A 26,447-nucleotide genomic window follows, 5' to 3' on the forward strand; every position below is an offset into this window, starting at 1 on the left:
AACTTATATTTCTCCCGTTCTTTCTTATGCAGCTGAGGTCTGGGACCCCACACCTCTAGTAACATTGACAAACTAGAATCTATCCAAAATAAATCAGCCCGCTTTATTCACGACTGCTGGTCATCTTTTAGTTGTTTCCTATCTCAAACTCGAACTTAATCTCCACCCACTCGCTACTCCCTGACTTATCTCCCGCTTAGCCATGTTTTAGAAATTATTCATGGTAATTTAAATTTCGATACGTCCGGTATTTTGTCTAGCCCTTTCTATCTTTCCAATAGACTTGACCACCCCAAAAAATTAAAACCTATTTTTGCCTCTACAGATTGTTTTAAATTCAGTTTCTTTCCCAATACCATAGTTGAATGGAACAAACTCCCCGTCTACTATTGTTAACTCCCTCACGATCTATGATTTCTTGTCTAATGTTTCAAAGCACATGTGCAATCTACCACGTCCTCCTGTATAGGCCTTGGAGTCAACAAGATTGTATAAATAAATAAGCAAGATCCTTGGAACTGGTGAGAATCATATCTGTCTGAAGTACTAACAGAAGTACCCTTATTAGCTTCTGATACCTGCTGATACAAAAAATTATTGAGTGACTTCTAAATAACCATATCTTTTGCCCTTTTTTAAATTCATATCGTGATAAGAGTTTTCAGCTTTAAAGGGATCTTTAGATTATTTACACAAAAAAAAAAAAAAAAATGGCAGAGACCATATGAGTGAATATAAAAAATATTTGCAATCTAAACTGATTTATTATTTTTTATGAGCACATAAAAATAAAGAAATTCACTGAATAATATTAGAAATTCACTGAATAATATTAGAAATTCATATCAAGTGATAACAGTTTTCAGTTTTATGTGTTTTGTTTTTTATTTCTGTGTTATGTTTCTCATTCAGATCTGCATTTAAGCATAAATTTGATGAATACATACTATTTTCCTTTTGGCGCCACCAACTTCATTTACAATTTGAACCGAGTTAGCTAGTAGTCTGATTTTCTCAGGGGCGGATGAAGTTCTAAAACCTTTCCTATGACGTTTTGCTTCACCACGAGTTAGAGACAGAGACTCTGCTTTTATTGAACTTTTATCAGGTGATATGAGGGCAGCAACTACTACTTCTGGAGTTGGAGCATTTTCAACACATTTCCCTTGCACTCTGTCTACAGATATGCCTTCTTTTTCTGATGACAAACTGTTGTCAGTAGGTCGTAGAGAAGTCACACTACTAGAGTGCCTACAAATGCATTTAAAAAATGAGATTTTTTTTTATTGTACAAACAATGCATTCAAAATACAGTGGTACTCTTTTAGTTTATAATACAAATACAACAAATAAAAGACCACAACAGGCAAAATGCCCAACGAGGTGGCTGAAAAAAAAGATGCCAATAACAAATATGGATGTCATATATTTCTAAAATACAGCAACCCAATTAAAAATGAAATTATAAAAACTACAGACTATACATACATGATAAAATATATAATACAATGTCCATAAAAAATATTTATAGTTGTCTTATCTAAGAATGGATAGCTTTTTGATTTACCCCAACATGTTTATCGTATTTCTTTTTCAACGTGTCAATTGTGTTAGAATTTACTATCCCAGGGGGTAAGTTATTCCATTTATTAACAACCCTATTACAGAAAAATTCCCTGTGACACCACAGCCTAGAATTGACCCTTACCAATCAATACTGGTGTTCCCATGTCAAAGCAGTGGATTAACGGCATATTAATAATTCATGGTCCATCCTATCCATCCCGATGAAAATTTTGAGCACTTCAATCATATACTCTGACAACTGCATTCTTCCAATGTAAACATCCTCAAAAAATGAAGTCTCTCTTCATAACTCGAGCTCAGTGTACCAAGAAGGGCATGCGTAACTCTTCTCTGTACCCCTTCACCAAGTCTATGTCCTTTTGTAGGCATGGTCTCCAAAACTTTATAGCATACACCAATCCAGGACTAACCTCGGAAAAGCAGAAAAATGACTTTAGGAGAATGCGAAGAAACCTTTTTAAGGATGAAACCCCCGAGCATTCTAGTACCTTTTTTGACCACAGGTGAACAAAGTTCAGAAAACATAAGTTAGTTACACATAACTTTTCCTTCCTGAACCCATGCTGATTATCTGACAATACATTATTCGACCTCTGGTTCCAACCTTGCCCTATCCAAAGACCTTTTACACTTTAAACTATCAGCTACTATCCCCTAGATCAGAGAAACCTCCTGTGAGATCGAAAATAAATCCTCTATTAAAGTTACAAATGCTAGATGTCTGTTGCAAGCCCTACACTTACTGAGGTTTAAGCATACTAACATTATTGCTAAAAATGAGATAATAACACTCAAAAAATAGAGATATGAGAAACGTTAACAGAGGAAATTAAAATAACCTAAAATACATTACAATACAAAATATACGCAAGTACAGTAGACTCTTGCTAATCCAGCATATATTAGACCTGCATATGCTGGATTATCAATTTCACCAGATTACTGGAAGTTAGTTGAAAAAGGCTATTTAAATAATATAAACTGCTGCACATAGACATGCAGTGACATGTTTTCATTCTTTATGCTAGGAAAAAAAATCCAGATTACTGGACAGGCTGGACCACAGCTGAATTATCAAGTCTACTGCACAATAAGAGGAGGTTTAGATTTACCTATAATGGGTAGAACATCAAAGAAAATAAACAATAGAAATGTATATATATGACTGTTTCACTTTACCTTTCAAGTTTCCTCTCTCTTTGCTTATGTCTCATGTCGGGACTATTTGAGAATGGTGGAGCATTTGGTGGAACTGAAACCATATACAATAAATAACATAACAAAATGGATAACTCTAAATCATAAATCATACTTGTCTAATAAGTAAAAAGACTGAGTTCTATCATGGATAGCTATTCATGATAGTAAGTTGGTTCACTCAAATCTATCAAAATATTCCTAATTAATGTGATTCAAGCTTGGTAGCATCAATGCAGTCAGTTAAACTCACTAATAATAACTACATAACCATTCCCAATAATAGTAATATCATAATATAGTTTCTGCCTATCACTATGAGAGAGATGTCAGGGTTGACGGGTTGAAAATTGAAGAAAAATGAAAGAAAAATTCTTTGCGTTTCTTGTTCTTGTGTGAATTCACTTGATTTTTAAGCGGGTTTAAACCACTCTTGAGGATTTTTTCATGAAAAATATCCTGATTTTTTCAAAAATAAAGCAACTTTTTCAATTTATTTTTTCATTTTTTAAATGAAAAATGGTGGTTGTGCAGCACAGCAACATGGTTACCTGCTGCCACTGATCTAACCTCAGAAATAGGGCTGCCCACTGAGTTCCCATGTTGGGACATAGTGACTGCTAAAATATCAAAAAACTTAGAAGGGAGTTTCTTGGGTGATGTAGCTGTATTAGTCACAATCAGCATCCATATTTGTTATGGACATCTTCTATTCAGCTACCTTGTTGGACACTTTGCCTGTTGAGGCATTGTATTTGTATAAAAACACAAAGGAGTGTTTTGATATGGCTCTACATACTTTAGGTATTGCCTCAAAAACATCAAGATTCTCTTCTCTCAAAGACAACAAAACATGGGAAAAAAACTTGGATGAAATATATTAGTTACTTTGTGACAACAGCATATGTGGTTCCTAAACAACCACTGAGGATGGCCATGAACACAACAGGATTATACATGCAGTAATTCTGAACACATAGCATAATACAGTGACCATTGGCATACAGAGAGAGAGAAGAGAAAGAGTCAGACCAGTACCCTTCATCAACAAGAGCGGATACAGTCACAGACTGGTTAACCCAATTGTATCCTTCCTAAAAATTTACTACCTGTCCTGCATCACCATGCATTGATAAAGAAATGGGTGTTTACATACTTTACAAGTGGATTATTCCATCATTAGTGATGGAGAGAATTTCTCCTATCCATGACTATCACACAACATCAAAAAATGCTTAACGGGTGTGAACAGAATATCTCCACCCAAGACTAATATTTTAATATGAAGGTAAGACAACTTAAAAGTATAACCAATCATTCAGATAGTCATGTTTTAGACAAAATCTTATCAGTTCAGAGCAGTAGGCATCTAGCTAAGGACTCAAAAACAGATTTTTTGCTCTTGAAGTCAATGAATCTGAGTAAATAAAGATGTTCCACTTAATTGCAAGTGTCAAGCAAATATGGGTCTCATGAACCAACATTTCATAGATAATAGCTAATAAAATACCCACTTGCCAGGCAAGCCTACTAAAGAGTTTCACTAAATTCCTGAAATCCACTTTTGGATTAGACAGAACAAAAAACTCAGTTTGAAGAAATTGGATAGTGATCAGTCAAGGTAGTAGTGAAAATAGCTGAGAAAATTCCACTAATTTTTATTGAGTAGCAAATAAATATGTGATCAATGCAAAAGTTTGAATGTAGCCTTGTAACATTGGAAATTAAACTCGGAAATATTCTTTGGTTCTTCACATGGGAGGAATGAATTTAGCCGATTCGTTATATTATTCAGAATATTCATAACATTTCATGATTGAGGGGGCCAGACACCTTTGTTTTGCTATACAAGATTATTTTTCAATTACAGTAAAATTTCTATTATATAGCAAGTGACAGGTGCAACCACATTTGTTGCCTACTTCCATAGGTGGTTCTGCCAAAACTCGAACAAATATTCACAACATGGCATCGTTAAATTTGTCTCAACAACACATACCCTCTTCCCCCTTCCTAATAACTTCATGCAAGTAATTGCAATAATATTTCTATTGTATTGCAAGTTTGCAATTTGAGAGTGAATAAAATGTACAGGGCCAACACCTCCTATAGATCAGATTTTATCTACAGTGGGTATCTACAAGGCCCAGTTTTTATCTCCACCAAGCAATTTTACCCACTGCCATGCACTTTATCACTAAAATGCTATCTTAGTTAGACATTTGCTCAGTTGCATGATCTGGATACCATATACTCTAATCAACTTCATTCGAAATAAAACAGTGACTGTACAGCCATTTGGTGGTATAAATAGTTTTATTAACTCATTTCTTGGTATTTCCGGATTTTAGATAGCTGCCTTATTCAAGATGGAGCTTTTTGAGAGCTTTCTAGAAATTTCACTTCTGCTTCATTTTTACAGTGAAGCATGAGAAATCCCTAAACATTAGTAGTATGCTTTACTTTTGACTACCAAGTGTCCATATCGAATTTTAATTATTTGAGTTGTTCTCATAAATGTCCTATGAGATTGGGTTCAGGAAACTGCAATGGCCACTAGAGAAGGCAAATTTTTTTTGCTCTTCAACCACTTTTAGATTAATGAGGGATGTGCTTTGGGTTTTTATCATCCATTGGGTATTTTGAACTAGACAAAAGAAAGTGCATGTTTATTCAAGATGTTTTTGAGAGAGAAAACTGTTTTGTTCATTTTTTTTCAATCTTGAGAAGTGGGATTCTACTAAAACACATTGTCTGTGTACTAAAACATTCTGACATCATTAGATATGTGCCACCATGTTTAATAGTAGGTACTAGGGAAATATACCTTTTCTGGATATTATGCAGAGGTGAAATCAGAAAGAAAAGTTATCTGGTCTTAACCTGGAATCGATCCCCGGTCCTCTTGCAAACCAGGCAAGTGCACTACCACTTGAGACATGACCCTTCCTTCCTTATTTCATACACTGTGGCATGAGGCATTAATAGCCTCCCTTAACTTCAGAAAATGGCCTCCATATGGGCAGGTAGAAAGAATGAGGCAGCTTTTTCTCAGCCCACTACATCAAGGAAATTGACTTTTTATGAATATTAAGACACTGGGAGCTCAGAAAGAAAGGTCATTTGGTCTCCACCGGGAATCGAACCCAGTACCCAGAAATCATACCAAGGATTAGTTCTTTGGTAGTCTGGCCTTTAAATGCATTTTATAATGCAAGATCCAGACAAAATAAAATTGGACTCATGATTTCAGTGTGTCCTGGACCAATCCTTGATAATCCAATGCTTATGATGTCATGCAAGCTTCAGTCTGGCTATCTGATTTTTAAGAGAAAAAAATTTCCTTTGTAGGGTATTGGTCAAATGATTATCCATCATTAAGATGTTGTCTAGTTGTTCAAACACTTACATTCAACTCTTACCACTAACCTTCAATTCTCTATGCAGTTCAACTGCTGCTTTCGAGGAGCTGTAGTAGACAAATACTCTTTAATATATCAATTAACCCTTTCAGTACAGCACCACATTATGAAAAAATGAAATAATTATCATGTAAATTTTTTGGTAGATCATTTCAGTTCTAATTAGGGCCTAAAAGAAATATAATTTTTAAAAAAATATTTTGTACACGATTTAATTAATTCTGTACTTGAAAGTTCCGTCAGCACTATACGCTTACAATAAAAAAAACCCAATTCAAATATGTTGAATAATACAGTTGCATGTATATTTATTTATTTTATCACAAAGAAAGCCATAATTTGTTTCATGCATTTGTTAAGGAACATTTCGTAGAAACAGTGATTTAGTGCATTACACAAAAGTGTTATGAAGTTAACACTTTTGCAGGGGTGAAACATACAACTGAATTTAATACACATAGGGGTTATTCAAGTATTACATCAGCATCAATGGGAGGGAAGGGGTTTCCAATTTGCTGTTTTTTGATGACAAGGGGCAATGGGGGGTTTGGATAATGCTTATGTCATCAACCACTCTTTATGAAAATATGAAATATTCTTAATGGCATCCTACTCTGAGTGCCAAAAATGAGAAAAACCTTTTGATAGTTTGTGGGCACTTGAAGTAACATTCCTTGTATTGATAAGTGCCCTACAGAGCCACTTTAGTTATCTCTAAATGTTTCGCGGATCCAAGTGATCTAGAAATGTGCCACGCATCACTTAAGTGATCTGTAATTATGCTGTGAATCACTTAAATAATCTGATAATGTGCCCCGGGTAACTTGAGTGATGTAGAACCACAATGGGGGCAACTTAATTGCTCTAAAACTATGTCACATGTCACTCAATGGATCTCTAAATGTGTCACGAATCGCTTAAGTGTTCTGGAACTGTCCCCCAGGTCATTTAAGTGATCTGAAAATGTGCCACGGGCTGCTTAAATGCTCTGGAATTGTACCACAGGTCACTTAAGCGATCTGTAAATATGCCACTTCATTCATTTTCACAAAATTAGGTTTGAGTAGGGCAGGCTTTGTCCACGGGCCTTATGCGATTTACCATATATGGCTTAGAGGGTGGGTTGCAATGAATTTATTAAAGATAAATTTTGAGTTCATAGCCTTCAAATAGCATTGAAATGAACAGAAATTGATTATAACAACATATAAAGGTATTTTCTTCTGAAATTTCAATTGAAAAAAAAAATTTTGCATTAAAAAAATAAATTTTTGATCATCGGGGGAGGGGGGCATGAGCCCTCTATGTGTACAACTCTGATCCCAACAATATGCATTAGGATTCACAGGGGCAGAGCTGATGATGAAATTTAGCTGACAAGGGGGGGGGGGTCAAAAATAGTTAAAAATTTGCTGATGTAATACTTGAACGGCCCCAATATTTAAAAAAATTTTAGTATTGGTATATACATATATTGGTATTGTAAAGTATTTATACAGTAGACACTTGATTTTACGAACACTCTTTTTTACGAACTGGTCTTCTGCACCAATAATTTTATTCTTTCAGATGCCTCCGAGTTTGTTGTAACCAAAAGTAAACTTCACATCATATGTTCTACATGTCTTAAGACAAAACAGAGAAAGAGGTGGGAGAGGTAAAGAGTTTGCCAATATGAAAATCCACATTTGATAGTTCATGGGATTGACCATGAGGTGAAAATGTGTTCACAGTGTAATTCACCCTTTGTGCATTATGATTGGATAAACTGGTGGTTTGAGAAATGGTATGCTATATGCTGTTCATCTACTTTCCTCTTTGCAATTTCAACAAAACAGAAAAGACTGTGCTTGATAGAAAAAAAAAAAAAAAAAAAATTAAAGTGCAAACTCTTACTAAGACAAAAATGGGCAAACAGGATTTCAAAAAGTACATTGAGTACTCTAATCAAAGATCAGAAGTTATTTTCTGTGGCAAGTGGATCTAGAGGCATTCCACCATCCCAAAAATATTTCCAAAAAGCTAGATTTGTGTAGCTCAAAAAGGCACTTGTTGCTTGGCCGAGAAAAATGAGAGGCCAAAATTCCAATTGATGGAAAACTTTTGAAACAATAAGCAAAATTATTTGCCTCAAATTTAAATTTGGAGGATTTCAAAAGATCAGATGGATAACAGCAGAAATTCAAGAAAAGACATGGCCTGAGTTTTTGGATACTATACTGAGAAAGTGTGGCTGTGGATACAACTGTCACCAGTGAATAGAAAGAAGGGAAGCTAAAATCATTGATTACTGAAACTGCCACCAAACGTTACGATGAAGCAAACAAAAATAAGTAATTTTTTGGAAATCATCAAATAATCAAGAAAGGCTACCTCATTTTCTGTTTCCCGCATTTTTTCATTCTCTCTCCCATTTACAAACTTTCAATTTTACAAACTAATTATCAAGTCTGTACAGGTTCGTAAAAATGAGCATAGACTGTACTTTAAAATACCAACACCCAACAACATATGTAAGGGATATTACTGGGATTAAAAAGTTAGTGGAAAATTGGTACCGTCAGTACTAAAAGGGTTAAATTACTCACATTACAGTAATTTTTTGTTTGGCTGGTTTTTCTGCTTTGGCCTCATTTAGGTTGAAGCTGCTTTACCTAACACAATCATTAGATGAAAGTACCTTATCTGATCACCATTTAACCATTCTTTGTTACAGGACCAGTTAGTGCTGTAACAGTAAGAATCCAATGTTGACTAATTTGGTTGCCAAAAAAGAGTATCTCAAAGCTATGATAAGCAATGAGATGCTAGTCAGTGCTGTTTTAATGCATGGCCCGGGCCTTAAGGGTAGAGAGGGGCAGCACGATGATGAGATCTGTTTAAGATTTTTGAGATAAAGCATGTAAATTTGTAAGCAGGCATTTCTGGAAAAGTGGGGGGGGGGGCACCTCAGAAAAATCTCTCTGTCTGGGTGCCCATGATGCACTTAAGATGGTCCTGATGTCAGTCTGGTAAATTTTTCGCTGTATTTCATTTGGCGTTGTCTGTAGACAAGTAGCAGATATGGGCGGAGATGGGGGAGGTGCCTCCCCCAGCATCAAAGGCCCCAAAGCAGAATGTTTAGCACTGTTCTGCGACGAACCCTCAGCTGACTGGAAATGTTCTGTGAAAAAATCCCCATACATGTAATAGTGTTTTTTTTCTGCACTTTTTCTTAAATTTCTTCCAAACTGTTCTGCAGTAGAGCTAATTGTTCTGCGACGTACGTCACAGATTTTGGCACATTCTGCTTTGGGGATCAAAGGTATAGATCACTGATCTGATGTATATGCATACATATGAACTATAATCATCATCATCATAATCATCCTCCTGCCCCCCCCCCCAGACTTTCAAGTCGATCTCTGCATATGGTGCAGAATGTAACTCTCCAATCCTTTTATCAAAATTGCTAGACATTCATCAGAGTTAGTTCTAGAGCACTTTTCCTCATGGGTCAAAAAAGCTCAGTCAAATGTGAGAAAAAACTTCAGAAGGCTCTTAAATAGCTCAAAGAAAAGTGGTGAGTGATTGAGAAATACAAGACAGTGCTAAGTGCTTAAAATAATGATATCAGGGATTCCAACAGAGCTTCTTGCAGAAAATATTTTGATGATACAGATCAGTTGTTCCCAACCTGGGGCCGTATAGCCCCTCACAGCCCTGGGATATTGTAAAAGCACCACATTTGAAAATTAAACAGAAGGGCACAGGTGATTAAGGGGATCATGGACAGCCATGAAAATAAACACAGATTTGAAGGGGCAGAGATGAAGTAAAAATATGATATGGGAAGTGCATCTGCTTTTAGCACCTGGTAGAACTCTCACAAGAAGGAGGCTGATGGGACGAGCCCTGCGATCCACCTTGCTTTTTTTAATATTTTTTACACTTATAAATTTACTTGAAAATCAATTTAATAAGTAGAAAGGGTCTTGTTTTTGGATACGAGGGCCTCTAGTTCAGCCATAGGGCCATAAGAAGAAAATATGTTTGAAAGGAAGACAATGGGTGAAAAAAGGGTTAAGAGACACTGATATAGATGATGGCAAGGTTAGTCAAGATTGGTCAAAGTCCCCATGTCTAAGGAAACAAACTGTAGCTTAACCTTTAAACTACTGCCATTGCAAATAGATGAGCTTAGTAGTCTGCTGAATTTCTTAGGCTATGGACACACGAGAGAGTTTTCCCGCTGGACGTAAACCTGTTTTTGAGCAGCTTTTTTCGAGAGCATATTTCGGACGTGAACGCAAGTTCAAGTTTTGCAACGTCACAGTGCCAGCTCCTAATTGGTTGTCTGTCATAAGCGCCTTATGCCTATTATGATATTGTTACGACAGGCAGATGCTGCCCCATTACGAAGGGGCCAGCCCAGTTGACCGCTGCACCCGAATGGTGCGGTGGTAAGATGCTCGTCTACCACCGTGAAGGTTGCTGTCACGGTCCCGGGTTCGAATCCGAGGGAGGAATATAGATAAGATATTTTCCCTAATGCAGGAACTTGAGGCGATCACTGACAGACAGTGCCTTCATTTCCAACCCATCTCATTAATGGCAGTAAATTGCGATATAGCAATATGGCCAGAGTTGGTGCTTGGTAAAGTAGCCCAGTTGACCTGGCCAATGTCAAAAATTCAGGGGCTTTCAACAGCCCTATATATCAATCCTTATATATCCCTATATCGATTCCTATGATTCGGGGTCATCAACACGGTGGCATATTTTTTCAGATAATTATGGCCATTTATAATTAGTTTGTTTAAATTAATTTATTTAATTTGTTTAAATTAATAAGCAGTCAGTTAATTTTAATGAAAAAAATCTGATTGAAAAAAAAGTCATGATTTTTTCATACCCTGGCCCGGATTATATGCAAATGCATGAAATCAAAGAATTTTCAGAATAAGTGCATATTTTTAAAGGTTTATTTAAGCTCAATCACTTTTTTTAATAATGTTTCAAATGAATATTGCTCATAATATTTTCATAACATCTTTTTTTCCGGAGTACTTGTAATACAGTAACATAAATGTTCAATTTTTTTTAGAAATAGCATTGAAATTTTATTATTGGTATTTTGTTACTGAGCAGCATTTTTATGGGTATTTTCTCATTTTTGGTATACATATTTTAGAATTTTTCATTTTTCAGGATATTTTAGTGCATATTTTAGGTTTTAACTGCATATTTGCATATTTCTAGAGCATATTCTGCCACTTTCATGAGTCTGAATTTGAAGGTTTTGATTGAACTGCAAATAAGGCTTTTGTTTCGTAAATAAATTTCATTAATTAGTGTATCAATGTGGATTGATTATTGAAACACAAGATAAGTTTTTATTATTTTTTTAAATCCTGTGGATAATACGCTGCCAAAGATTGTATATATATATACATGGTTTTTTTCTTTCTTCAAATTTAATGCGGATTATGCACCACCGCGGATTATATGCAGGAAAATATAGTAGTATAAAACGGGTGACATTTTGAAAATACTGTATTGCAAACATCTCTATAAATTCATTAAATCCTACCTCCAGAAAAAAAATTCTGAAAATTCTCTTATTTTATGCATTTATATATATTAATGCTAAAAAAAGGCCCAAATATACATATGAGCATAAGCATTTGCATATATTCTGGCAAATCAAATTTCTGGCAAAAAGAAGAAAAATGGAGGAGTTAAAAAAAAAAAAAAAAAAAGAGAACTGCAGCGTGATGAAATTCTTGTGTTCACTCTGACTGACGGAAAACATGCAAAAAATGAAACCAGTTGTGTTTTTGTGCGTACGACTTTGAGAATGCGCCTTCCGTGTTGGGAACGCATGTTGTGTGTGACCGGTCCTATACATTTCCCTATTGTCAATTTTTCTGCAGTTTTTCCCTCTCCCGCTTCACGCCCGTGTGTCCGTAGCCTTATTCATGATTTGCATTGTGGGGGGGGGGGATTTTTCTCTTGCGCATACAGAGAGAGGCATATCTCAGAAGATTTGTGAGTTTAAATGATAAATTCAACTGAACTACCTAATGGAGAGTTTGAGTTTGAATAATTCTGGAAAGAAAGAGTAGCTGAAATATTTAAGGTGTATTTTCCTGGCTTTATTTTTTTATTGAATCATTGTGTCCTCATACTCACTCAAATTTGACTTGTAGTAAATGAGTTTGTTGAATATACTCAAGCTCTGGGATTGAGCTACATATGACCTATAATGTGGGGTTACAAATTTCTTCAAACCAGATAACTCTTAGTATGGATGGAATTGTTCAGGCTCTTCTTAAAGAGACTAAAAAAAAAAAATCATTGTTCCACCTCTTTGCAGAATCTACATATCTATTGCCTCCAAAGCAGAATGTACCAAAAACTATGATGTACCTTCCAGAATAGCCAATACTTGCTTCAGAAGAAACTTATGAAAAGGAAAAATAATTTTTCTGTGGATAACACTATTATAGGAATTTTTAACGCAGAGCATTTTCAGTCAGCTGAGGGCTAACTGCAATGATGGCTCATTGTATTCTGAGTGCAAAACATTCTGCTTTGGGGACTATTGCCTTTGGGTATGTACCAACTGTCTGGAATCATACTAAGTTATTTTTATTCTTATTTCTTAGCCTGATTAAAGTTATGTTTGTAAAAGTGGCTAGTGATAAATCTATAATCAGCTGTTATTTACGTTCCATTTGAGAGAAGTCATTTAAATTTTTATTTCAAGCTATTCTCTTTATTCCATTTATTTAAGCATTTTTTTAAACTTAAGTTTACTGTGGTTTCTATTTCTTTAATCCTCAGAAATGCACGGTCCTGGCAGGCTCAGAATGAAGTTTTATGTGTGTGTTATTGAACCTATGACCTTATACTGTGATCAAGCTACAACCTCTGACAATAAAGTTTGGTGAATGAAGTCAGAACGGCCGATCTGGCAACACTGGCAAAGCAAAACGCTGCACATGCGTAGCGGCAGGTGTTGACCATCTGCCGCCACCGTTGTTCAGTTGAGCGTCGTTTGTGTTCCGTGAAAGACTTGTTTTACAAAGTGCTTGTTTAGTGTGTTGGTTCTTAACTGAGAACAGGAAAATGAACAAACAAAAGATCACTGAGGATGAGTCCTGGTGTCTCAGGTACGACCCTGAAATGAAATGGCAAAGCATGGAATGGCGTTCTCCTGCATCACCTCGTCGGAAAAAGGTCAGAGCAGAAAAATCACGCATCAAAATGATGCTAATCACCTTTTTTGATAGTTAAAGTATTATCCGCAAGGAATTTCTACCTGAGGGAATGACGATGAATGCTGCAAGGTACATTGAAATTTTGACCCATTTCATGAAACGTCTATGCAGGGTACAACCTCAGTATGCACAACAAGGTTCATGGTTTCTTGTTCACGACAATGATCGCCCTCACACAGCTAATATCGTCAAACAGTTCCTCGCAAAACAGGGGGTGGTGCAAATTGAACATCCACCATACTCGCCAGATCTCAATCCTCCAGACTTCTTCCTATTCCCACGACTCAAACTCGCTTTGAAAGGAAAGAGATTTGACGATATTCCTGACATCCAATGAAACGTGACGAGGCTTTTGAACTCCATCCCAAAAGAAGACTTCTTGCAAAGTTTCCAGGACATGTATAGGAGATCTCAGCGATGCATAGTAATGGGAGGTGACTATTTCGAAGGACAGTAAGGTAACTTTAGTTAACATTTCATCTACGTTAATGTTACAGGGCTATTCACCGAACTTTATTGTCAGAGGTTGTATATTCCATAACCATGTGCATGCGGTCAGTATGTTTTGAGCAGCTAGTCATGAATATGCATCTGCAGTTATTTTGTTCTGTCCTCACTTATAGTCCTCGCTGAGTGAAGAATGCTGTTATTTACTACATTATTATCATATTGAATTTTTATGTGAGACTTTTTGTCCATTTGAATATAAAAATTTCTAAAACAAATGGATACCGAGTTTTTTTTTAATTATATAACTTATACAAAAATTGCCAAGGCAAAGTTTCTCATTTTTGTGATAAATTATATAAAATGGGTGCAGGACCTCTTAGGAGTCATGCATACTGATGTTATATTTTGGTTGTAAGTTCAGGGAAACTATTGATGTATGAAAAGATGTTCTCTCATTCATCTTTTTTTTTTTTTTTTTACCCCAATTGTGAATAATTGAATTCAAAATAAAAAGTTTTTGAGTAAGATGTGTAATTTTTAAAAGTAAAAGATAAGAGTGGGCTAGTCAGAGGTTGTATGTTTATGATAAAGCTCCTGGAAACCCAGGCTGACTTATCCATCATCTTTGTTACAGTATGATGTTAGTATTATTGCTACAATCAATTGCTGTTCCCTATGTCGTTTTTTTTAAACGATTAGATGTTACTCTGAATGAAAAACTGGTTTTGCTGCGCTAAGATGGAGGACAGTGAGTCAGCCTTGTATTCCAGTAGCCCCAGTTTCTGAGGATAAAAGCATTGAGTTAGTTCTGCAAGCATGATTGACATTACTAGCCCTAACATGAAATTTTGAATTACAATTAATGTTTTTAGATTTATACTTTGTTTGTACTCATTCTTACATGATGGTAGCAGTGGAGCAGCTGGCTGCAGAGGTCCATTTAATGCTTCAATGAGTGAAACAGGCTCGTAGCCAGGAGGTGTATCTTGGGAAGACTTCATAAAAAAAAAAATAGAAAAAAAAATCAATCAAATGGAAGCATGCATGATATTTGTTTGGAATTGATATAAACACTTTCTAATTAAAATTCTTACTATGTAAATAAATAAAGTTATAAATTTTTAGAAGCAATTTTATAATAAGGTGAAATTTCCTCTTTGCAAGTTAACCATTCATTTCCCTATCCAGAAGTTTTACGGAAAAATTCATTCAGAAAATATATCATGGTTAAAAGATGCGTCTTGAAAAAAAGAAATTAAAATAGTACAGATTTTTCTTGGCCAGTGTTTCTGAAACTGCATTCTGTGGAACATTTGTATTCTATGATGAATGTGCAGGTGTTCTGTGGCAATCTCAAAAAATTTCTGAAATTTTCTTTATTGATAATGAAGTTGAATTACTTCAAAAAAGGTATTTTAGATGCAGAAATTGAACATTTTCATTAAAAAATATCTAATGGTCATAGGCGGATACACACAGGAGTGGCAATGGGGGTGATCACTCCCTCCTGTTCAGTGGGAAAATATATTATCAACATAGGTGGGAGGGTAAAAGTGGACATTCGCTCTCTTCACTATACACGCACTTAGTGATTTCCCCCCCCCCCCGGTTCGAGGAGTCTGTATCCGCTTATGATGATGGTCAGACGTAATAATTCCAACTGTGACTACAGATGCTTTGCATTAGATATTTCCTAATGAAATGTGTTCCACTGTTGAAAAATTTTGAGAAACTGCTCCACTTCGTAATATGTGTACCTCGTAAATATTCCTCTGAGGAATTTCCAACAAATTGGTGCATGCTAGAAAGCATTGAGTTCCTCAAATACACACACATTATGGCTGGATCCTGTTATTTTTGGGTGCTGTAATTTATCTTTGAATCAGAAGTGAGAAATGATAAATATTCTTATGTATAATATTGTATACATGTATTTCTAATATGTACAATATTTTGTGTTGTGGGTACGCTGTTCTCTGTGGAGAGGTTTTTTTGGAGGTTAGGCTTGCTCATCTTCATGCTCCTAAGTTGGGAAATTAACTTCAGCCAACCACTATTGTGCAAATAATTTAACACTGATTGTAATATCTTATTAACACTAGCATAATATAAAGTCTGAAACCATGAGGTCTAAATATGACTGAATTGCATATATATAAATGAATGAATGAACGTTCACAAAATCTATGTTCAAGCTTATTGAACCTGTATTTAATCTCAATCTAACTTGGGTTAATATTTTATTCAATTTGCTCATCCAAAAAAAAAAAAAAAAAAAAAAAAAAAAAAAAATCTGATAAATTCAAGTATCACTCAAGATATCCAGAATGCAAGGGAATAATTTTAAATAAATCTATTTCAACCGTTATCGTATTCACAACAATCAGATTTTAACCTTTTGTGAGTACTTTGAACCCCAGCTACTAAAAATTCATTAGACTTTGCCACTTTTGATTCTCTTAAAAGTCATTATACATCAACAATTTTAGTGAAAAATAGTTTATTTACAAGATTCTACATCACAACTACTTAAATCCAATGCTTTATAAAAAATTGTTAAAATTTATACACATGCACTTGGATAACAAGTGAGTAGAATCAATTTTTTTAATAAAATATAGAATCCACTTATAAAAATAGCTTGCATGCTCCCCGAAAGCTAATGTCTTCATAGAAATTAGATCAAACATTCATCAACAAACTGACTACTATGTATGGAAATATTTTTTTTGATGGTTTTAAATAAATGTTATGATATTGTGTGATGGATCATTTCGAGGAAGGAAAAAAACCATTTTCTCCATACCTGGGTTTCTGCATTAACTTGAGGCAGAACAGCAGTAGGTGAGCACTTACGTACAGCTCGAATTTGCAAAAGGGCACGGAATGGTGCTCTACATATAGGACAATTATTGGCCTGATATCTAAGAGAGTCCGAACAGCTGAGGCATAAACACAGGTGTCGGCAGGGCAAAATCAGCGTGTCTCGGGGATCACTCATACAAATTACACATTCAGCTCCATTGTCTTCTACGTCATCATCATTATCCTAGAAAAAAAAAAAATTAAATAGAAAAATGCATTATAATCAAAATTTCCCTATACTTTTTTTAACTGTTCTCTGCTTATAGATTTTAGTGATTAAGTGATTCACTGCCATCTTCACATCAACATGGTAAAATAACCTGGCAAAGTAAATACTTACAGCCTCCTAAAAGTAAGAAAGTTGATAACTACTATGCAAGTAAATCAGAGCCCTTCCTGTACCAAGAGGTTCCTGGATGAGCCCATGCATTAAGATGGACCTGCTATTATCACTAGATTGAACTTTAAATGCTTCAAGACATTACTATTAGATATTATCAAAACTTTACTGCAGGTTAAAGATTTCTTGTACTATTTTCAAACTAAGTAGATGTGGAAGGTACAGTCAGCCCAGTAAAAAAAATTGCACCACTAGACTAAAAATGGAATGATGACACGCATGCAGATTGATTTCCTTTTAAATGTCCTGTTTTTTTAATTTCTAGTCCAATGGTTCAAAGATTTAAACTTTCAGAATTGAAAGTATAATGTGTAGGAATTTATTGAATAGCTGCAGAGAGAGAAAAGGAAGAGGTATGCAGTGACTGTATGCGCGAGTAACAAGCGACTGTTTGGCAGCACAAATTTGAACAGTACCAGAGCATTATTATGAGGATCAGGTATTGAGAGGTTGAGCAAAAAAGAAGAGAATGAGTTGCGGTAGTAATACAGAAGTGATTTAAAGAAGTTGGAAGTGAAGTACTGAGTTCGCAATAAATTTTGTTTTCATTGTAAAAAGACTCGGAGTTCATTGCTTCAGCCTTGGACACTCCTGCGAGAGAGAGGTAACAGATGTTAACCAAATGAGAGTTAAATCACTATAAATTGTTCAAGAAAATATGCTCATAAGCTGCAAAATAACTACTTCATTTTTCATTCAAATCCTTTCATAGACATTGTTTTTTTTATGGAGACACAAAATGTATTTTTAAGAAAACTCATCCAGTTTTTTCTTCTACAAGTCATGACAGCTTCACATGATCTGCATTTGTGAATGAGTCAAACATTCTTTATTAAAAATTAAATATCAGGGAAAAATTAACGAATATAGCTATACGGGGGGGGGGGCGGCAAAGCCCTCATGCACCCTTCGGCAGCCAACCCTCTTATCTCTTTACATTATATCTTACGTCATCCTACTTTGTCAGACTGCTATGAAAAGTGACATGTGAAAGTACCACCAGCTTAGACAAATTTTACAATCTTAAAGCACCAAAAAAAAAACCAATGGGATTCATTAAGCACCCCCCTGTAAATGAGTTAACTTCCCCATGGGGTCTCAGCCTGAAGCCCTGTTGTATCCCCCCCCCCCCGAGGGCCACGAAAAATTTTAATTCATATTCATTTTAACAACAAATAAAATCTAAGGTCCCAACCAAGCAGCCGGAAGCCAATATGCAGATTTTTAGTGGGGCCCCCATACGTAGATTTCCCCGAAATGAAACCTGTCAACTTCCCTATTGGGAACCTGACCTGGAGGCCTGTCAGACATCCCCTATAAGGGGCAGGAAAAATTTTCATTTGTATTTATTTTTCCAAGAAATAAAATACAGGGCCCCCAACCGAGGACATGGGACCTAATTCACAGATTTTTAGTGGGGGCCCCCAACTGGATTTATCTGGGCTTCTGTCAACTTCCCCATGGGGGACCCTGACCTGAAGCCATATCGAACTCTCTCCCTTGTGAGGGCCATGGAAATGTTTCCCTTGTACTCATTTGACCAACAAATAAATTCCAGGGCCACTCGACTGGATTCATCTCTGGCTTCTGCTGATGCAAATTTTATGATGTTGAACAACAAAAAAATGAGATTCATCTACTTTCTCCCCAGAAATGAAACCTGTCAACTTTTCCATGGAGAACTCCGACCTGGAGCCATATGTGACCTTCCCCTACCCCCACACCCTGTGGGACCACAAATAGGAGTTGGAGGACAGTGTCAGCGCAGTGTGCAGTGTCGCTCAATAAGAACCCAATTTGATTGAAAACTTAATTTTATTCCATATCAGGCTTAGGCATGAAAATAACATAGTGACGAGAGATAACGAACATATCTGGAACTATAACTGAAAAATGAACACTGATCGACAACAAACATCATCTTTTATAGACAGGGAAATTCTTTCCCTTCATGGAAGTCGACCGGTTGCAGACAAGCGTAATTCGTCATTTGCATAAGGCATGAAGAATTTTTCCCCCAACAATCAGCCCCCTCATGCCGTATGCTTTCATACAAAAGTTCATATTACTGAGAACAATAGGTTTTGTAAAATAATCTGCAAGATTACATTTGCTATTGATATATTCAATTTAAAAAGTTCTTTTTCCACAAGGTTTCTTAGGAAATGATACTTTACATCAATATGTTTTAAGCGGTTGTTCTCAACGGGTGAGAATGAAAAATCAATGGAGGCCTGGTTCTCACAATATACAATAAAATTATCAAAATCAATTTCTAATTGTTTGCATTCAAATAAAATATTTTGCAACCATAAGTTCTTTAACACATTCAGTTAATGATATATATTCGGCCTCCATAGTTGATAAACTAACACATTTATGTTTAAATGTCTGCCATGATATGGGAGCATTATCCAATAACATGATCATTCCTCCCATGGAAATCCTATCATCCCTATCAAAGTCAGAATCAGAATAACAATGCCATTTCAAATTTTTGACATTTGATAAATCCAACATGAAATGTTTAGAATTTTTTGGTTGGACCTAAATCTTTCAAGTAAAATTTACTGTTCAAAAGAGATTTAGCATGATTTAAATCATTTTCTGATTTTCCAAAAATAATAATATCATTGGCATAAAATAATAATAACACACTTGTTCCAAATATATATACACAATTACACCATTTCAACTTCTTAAATTGTAAAGATTTACGAACAGAATCAAATTCTAAAAACCATTCACGTCCACTCTGACGTAGACCATAAATTGCTTTGTTCAAGCTACAGACATAATTAGGTTTGATAGAGTCAATGAAACCAAATGGTTGTTTCATGTACACCTCATGATTCAATTTCACATAAAGATATGCACATTTGACATCTAATTGACAATGAAGCCATCCAAGACAACTTACTAATAAAGTGAAAAATAATCTCACAAGTGTAAAGTTGACCACAGGGCTAAATACTTCATATTCCAAGATTTTCGTATTCTCGGGTTGAGGAACCAAAGTCCACACTTCACGTTCATTCATAACATCCAGTTCCGCATCCATACCCTTCTTCCATTCAGATGGAATCAGGAGATTTCATAGCTTCGTTAAAGTTTCGCGGAATTTTTACGTGAATATGATTAGCTTCGAGTTTAGTGAATTTCACTTTCCCTGAAAATTCGTTTTTACCACTGAAATCAAAAACATTCTTATTATATCTAATCTTATTTTTTTCACAATATTTTTTGATATCTTGATGTGAACGTAATCTTATATTCATTCCGGATATTCCGTAATAAATATCAACACGTGATCTGTCGGGTCAAGGAACAGCGCTTTACGTATCCAATTAACATCAGTTTTGAAATTCAAATTTGTGATTCGTCATCAGATTTTGAAATTCGAATTTGCCATTCGTCATCTGATCTTGAAATTCGAGTTCGCGGTTCATTCGTTGATTTTGAACTTTCGGATCTCTCTTCGGTTGATGATTGAACTTCGAAATTTTCGTCCGCGGAACTAGGATAACATTGATCATCAAAAGTATTCATTTTGAAGTGATAATAACTTTCTCTTTTACGATCGGGATCCAGTATTGCTTCCACATTAGTAACATTTTCATCAAAACAAACATCTGATGTTTCAACCAATTGATTGGATTTAGGCATCCAAATCCTATATCCCCGCGTTCGCTGGGCATATCCAATCACAATACCAATTTTTGCTCTTGGATCGAATTTCTTATGTTTTTGTTTTGGGATACCTACAAAAGCTTAACATCCGAATACTTTGAAATGTTTGACTGAAGGTTTATTTCTGCTGTACAGTTCAAATGGCATTTTATTTTGATCTTTCAGACAAACCCTGTTTCTCACATAGGTGAAATAAAATAACGCTTCTGTCCAAAACTAATTTTTCAATCCACTTTGTTTCAATAGAGAATTGATTGCATCAATGGCAGTTTGATTATACCGTTCAGCAACCCCATTCTGTTAAGGCGTATAATCGTTTGTACGTTCGGCTCTAATACCTTGATTCTCAAGAAATTCGTTAAATTCTTTCTTGAAAAATTTCATTCCATTGTCGGTTCTTATGTTTTGTATTTTTAAGTTTAGAAATCTTTCCGCTCTTTTCTGGAAACGACGGAAACATTCAAATACGTCCGATTTTTTCTTGATAGGAAAAACTGTAGCCTTTCTTGAGTAATCGTTTATTATTGTTAAAAAATATCTGCAACCGGAAATTGATTGCTCGGGAACTGGACCACAAACGTTCAGGTGTAAAAGTTCTAAGGGCTTCTTAGATCAAATTTTTTCGAGAGATCTATGAGAAATTTTCTTGGATTTACATAATTTGCAGATGTCACAGGATGGCATGGAATTGTTTAATTCGGGCAAATCTCTCACAACAGAACAATTGGCTGTGTGCCTTATATAATCAACGTCTATGTGTCCATAATGCTTATGCCATAGATTTATGCCATCTTTTGTTGTCACTGTTAGATTGTAAGATTTGATACACTGTTAGGATTTAGGTATCGTTGCAGGACTGATATTACAGACATTTTTAGATTTCTTAGCTTTAGATTTCTTTCAACAACAACCATTTTCAATCCACTACTGGATGAAGGTCTCCTCTAAATTTTTCCATTCTGCTCTGTCTGATGCTTTAGCCATCCAGTTGACTCCTGCCACTTTCCTGATCTCGTCAATCCATCTTGCGTGGGGACACTTTCTCGGACGTTTAACACCACGGGGGTACCACTCTAGAATACTTGTGGTCCATCTGTTGTCCTGTCTTCTTGCAATATGTCCAGCCCATTTCCATTTCAAACGTTTGATTCTTTCCATGATATCATATACCTTTGTGTGGTTCCTTATCCAAGTGATTCGTTTTCTGTCTCTTTTTGTAATGCCTAGCATACATCTTTCCATGCTCCTTTGCGTTTCTCTGTAGCCTTTGTATCGTCTTGCTTGTGAGTGTCCATGTTTCAGCTCCATAAGTCAGTGCTGGTAGCACACACTGGTTAAAAACTTTTCTTTTCAGACATAATGGCATGTGACTCTTCAGAATTACGCAGTTTTTGCCAAAAGTGCTCCATTCAATCCTGATCCTTCTGTTTATTTCATTAATGATTCCGTTGTCCATGGTGATTTCTTGTCCCAGGTATACATAGCTTTTTACTTCTTCTATCTCTGTGTTGCTGAGCAAGATTGTCCTCTTCAACCAAACGGGTTGAACATAACTTTAGTCTTTTGCAGATTAATTTTCAAGCCCACCTGAATACTTGCCTTCGCCAATTCTTGTATCATTTCTTCTAGTTCGTCTGGGGGTGAAATATCTCTGCGGTCCTTAGCCGAAAAAAAGTAGTTAAGCCCCGATTTGTCCTTAGATGGCCAGTAGTTCGACTTTTCGATACTATCTCTAAGCTAAGGACTTTTTTTTAGTAGTTACTTAGGACCGCTGCTAAGGACTGCCTAGCACCAGTCCTAAAGCAGCAAGAAAAGTAGTTCACGGCGGCCATCTTGGAAAAGAGGAAATTTTGCCTCTGGCCGCGAGCTCTCGCTGTGATATTTAGCGATGAAATATGCTGTTTTTTTTCGAATTAAAAATTTTTTTACGATAATAATGACAGATAAAACTTGGATTATATCTTCGGTGTCATCAAAGTTGAAGTGATTCATCGTTATATCCTCAAAAACCTGCTGTAGTATACATACGTGTATGTTGACATCGGCGATCGAAGCCACGACGAAGTGCTAGCATGTTCATTACTGAGGTAAGAATTATTTTATTGCTATCGAACTATATAAGAAGAGTGTTAGAGATATTATTAATATTTTTTTGCTCGGTAAATGCGTTATTTAAAAATATAAATGGACATAATGTCACGCAATCAATAGGGCAGTGGATCCCACTTGGTAATGCTGGAAAATATCAAATAGCCCATGTATATTTTGGGTTGTATTGAAAATATTTACATGGCGAATGAAAGATGAATCTTCTATTACGATAATATCAGATTGAAATTTTACATTCTATGTTTTTTGCTACATTAATTTTTTTAATGAAAAATTATGTCTAAATGAATTGAGCACATGCGTAAATAAATAATAACAAATACAATTCATTGATAATAAATTATAGCACCTAAATGGCAAAAATTTTAATTAATTTTTTTGTGATGAGTAATGGTGAAATTGAAATAAAGCATGGTAAAAATTGGCAGTAATGTTAAATATTAAATTTTGTAAAACTCGTGCACTAAATTTAGTGTAAAGGATTAAAATATAGATTTGATATTTTGAACTGTTCAAATGAACAATATTGTAATACTTAGTGAAAGTTAAATTTTCAGAAAAAAATCATATGCTGCTACTTTAAAAATTGCACTCTGTAACTCGCTCTGAGATGAATATTTAATAAGGAATCATTATATTGTTTTGTTGATATAAAAAATGAAGTTCGTACAATGGGACTAAAAAACAAAGTTTTAATTTCACGCACAGTTTTTAGTGTTGAGGTATATATATATTATAATGAAAGGAAGCAGATTAATGTTTGAAACATATTACTACTTCAGTATTTGTGTTATGGCCTTGCTGTGTGTGTTCAAATTGAATTTTTTGCCAAAAATTGTTTTTGATTTTGTGTGTATGGGTAACGACAGAAAAAAAATTTCCATGTCGAATACTTAAGAACTTTAAAATATAACATTTTGAGATGTTGTGGAACTGAAACTTTTAACAAGCATTTATTTTTTAACGATGTTGTTAGTAAACAGCTGATATATATATATTGTATATACATTTGTGAGACTTTTCTAACTCTTGAAAAATTTTGTTTCCCAGGAACTTGGCTGTAGGTAGCTACGAAGTAATGTGAAGGTTTTTAAGGTTACCAAAAAACTCTTCCCAGAGCAAACAAAGGTAATTTTAATTCTTTGTATTTGACTTAAAGCAACAGTTTCCATTATTATTTTCATGTAAAATAAAATATTTCCATGCATGATTTAATGACATAAATTTTAACATTGTGTCGCATCATTTTCACTGATTTCATTTGTATCAACAACCCTAGTGGAACAAATACAGTCGAACCCCCGATTTAATGCCACCATCCCATCCAAAGAATTTTGGTGTTATATCAGATCGCAGACATAACAGTGTTTCGGAGAGGTTGTATTACATAAATTCACATATTTATTAAGAAATGTTGTATTTCAGTGTCTTATTTATGTTGCACCATGATTAAAATAACCTATTTCATACACATTCAATTTTAAGTTGAGAAAATTCATAAAAATTGTAAACTGTACAATCACTTGAATATTTCTCAATATAAAACTTAACAGAAATATACTTCCCTCTGAAATTATTGTAATTTCAGCAACTCATTTTATGTGTGCAAAAACAAAATAAGCAGGGGGGGGGGAAAGGTGGCATTGTTTTTAGTCCATACCATATTGGTTTTTCTCGAGAAATATCTTGTTATGAGTAATTTTCTTTATAATCATAATTTTTTCAGATACTATTGAAAGAACAACTCTTTTTGACATAATTGAATTGAGCAAATTAAGATAGATTTCTTAATGGCTACCTGTACCACTCAAAATTTGACCAGTGCAAGTAAAAACATGTATACTGTAGAAAAACCTGTCTTGGCTATATAAATGAGAGGGAGGGCATTAAAAAAAACCTTTAGAAGCTTTGCTAACTGAAAAGCAATATTAATTCTTTGAAAAACGTGTTATATTTACTGATGAGCAAATTTTGTGAATGGAAATATTAAAACAATATGTTTGACGACAAATAATATTATACTTTTTAACTAGTAAGACCATACAACACTGCAAAATTTCTATGTTAATTTAAATAGGGTTCCCTGATCCACAAGAGGTTGCTAAGGATGTGTTTTAGAGCGAAGCTGAAAGTAAAGTGAAAATTTGAAGTTAGCTGCGTGCCAATAGGTTTTTTCACTTCATCTGTCTGACCAAAATTTTAGGGTAGAACCATGGCTCGAAAAATTGAAAAACATTTTAGGTGCCGGCCAAATTTCTTGGCAGCCAAGCATATTTTTAGGAGAAATAATCCAAAGTAAAAACAAATTATATTCAACTTTTTTAGCACTTGGTGATGATCTTCACATATCGGAAGATGCAGACATAAACTCAAAATATTTTGTGATCTGCATAGAAAATTTTAGGTGTCAGTATGGTTTTCTTTTTTGCAATGTTGGCTCCTAAGATTTGTGAAGCCCTAGGTAAAAAGATCTAGACATGAACAAGTGCATCTGTGTGCAATGCCAGGCCTCCCTTGTAAAACACAGTTGATGCATTTTGGATCCTACTGTGATAAAATGGTGGCGAGTCAACAAAGTGCTATTGTGCACGAATTATCTCTACTTATGCAAATAAAGACTGTTATAATTTGAAATCAAATATACAGTACATTTAAAGATTGATAAGCATAATAAAGGTGTTTTTTTCTTCCTCTTTCTAATTTCAGGTAAATCAACATTTGAAGATGCAAATGAAAATTAATGAATCTCAAAAAATTATATTCTTGAAGGATGCGATTTCTAAGAAAAGTACAACAAATAAATTGTGATTATGATAACTTTCTATGAATATATGTTTGAAATAAAATGTTTTTGTATGACAAATCATGTGTGCAAGTTGTTATTCAATTCATGTTTCTATTAATCAACTTCAATCAATCATTCATCTTCTAATCAACTGAAATGAAATATACGATCAAATGAAAGTTATCAGGTGAAGTTATTTGTTGGAAGCTAAATATGAAACAGATAAATTGATGAAAGATCTTTAATATAGAAGTATTCACTTGCATTAACAGGTAAGTGCTCATTCATAGAGAATCATGTTCTGATAATATTTTTTAATACTGAGGAGAAACCCATAGTTTAAAATACAGAACTACAATACGCAGCAAGGCAGTTAATTCTTTTAATTATAAATTATCAATAATTTATTATTTTAATTGCTCCAGAAAGAATTTGCAATTCGTTGTTTCAATGAATTTAAAAGGAATAAAAATGGATAATTAAAAAATCATTTAACAAATTGGTTTTTAAAAAAAAGTAGCACTCAATATTAAAAACAGTATTCAGCTGGGGCCTCAAGTACGGCTCCCGAGGTGAATAGGGGGCCCAAAAATCTATAATTATTTTGCATAATAACCCTTTCAAGAAGGGGCCCCCCCCCAAAAAAAAAAAGGGAAAGTCTGCCCCGAAAAGGCACA

General features: G+C 34.9%; 1 protein-coding gene across 2 annotated transcripts in view; it reads right to left on the reverse strand.

Annotated features, from left to right (window-relative positions):
• The window catches only part of Mrgn1 (Mahogunin ring finger 1), a 57,775-nt gene that overhangs the window by 20,690 nt on the left and 10,638 nt on the right, over positions 1-26,447 (reverse strand). For both annotated transcript variants that reach the window (XM_089232797.1, XM_089232796.1), the window contains exons 8-11: positions 16,728-16,970; positions 14,823-14,916; positions 2,767-2,839; positions 948-1,251 (exon numbers count right to left, since the gene is read on the reverse strand). In XM_089232797.1, coding sequence (XP_089088923.1) covers positions 948-1,251; positions 2,767-2,839; positions 14,823-14,916; positions 16,728-16,970 — 714 coding nt within the window. The remainder of the gene's footprint in view (positions 1-947; positions 1,252-2,766; positions 2,840-14,822; positions 14,917-16,727; positions 16,971-26,447) is intronic.

The sequence above is a fragment of the Pholcus phalangioides genome, unplaced genomic scaffold (genome assembly GCF_987345545.1).
Source record: "Pholcus phalangioides strain wild (caught in Gottingen) unplaced genomic scaffold, Ppha-v1.0 ptg000007l_1, whole genome shotgun sequence".
NCBI classification, from domain to species: Eukaryota; Metazoa; Arthropoda; class Arachnida; order Araneae; family Pholcidae; genus Pholcus; species Pholcus phalangioides.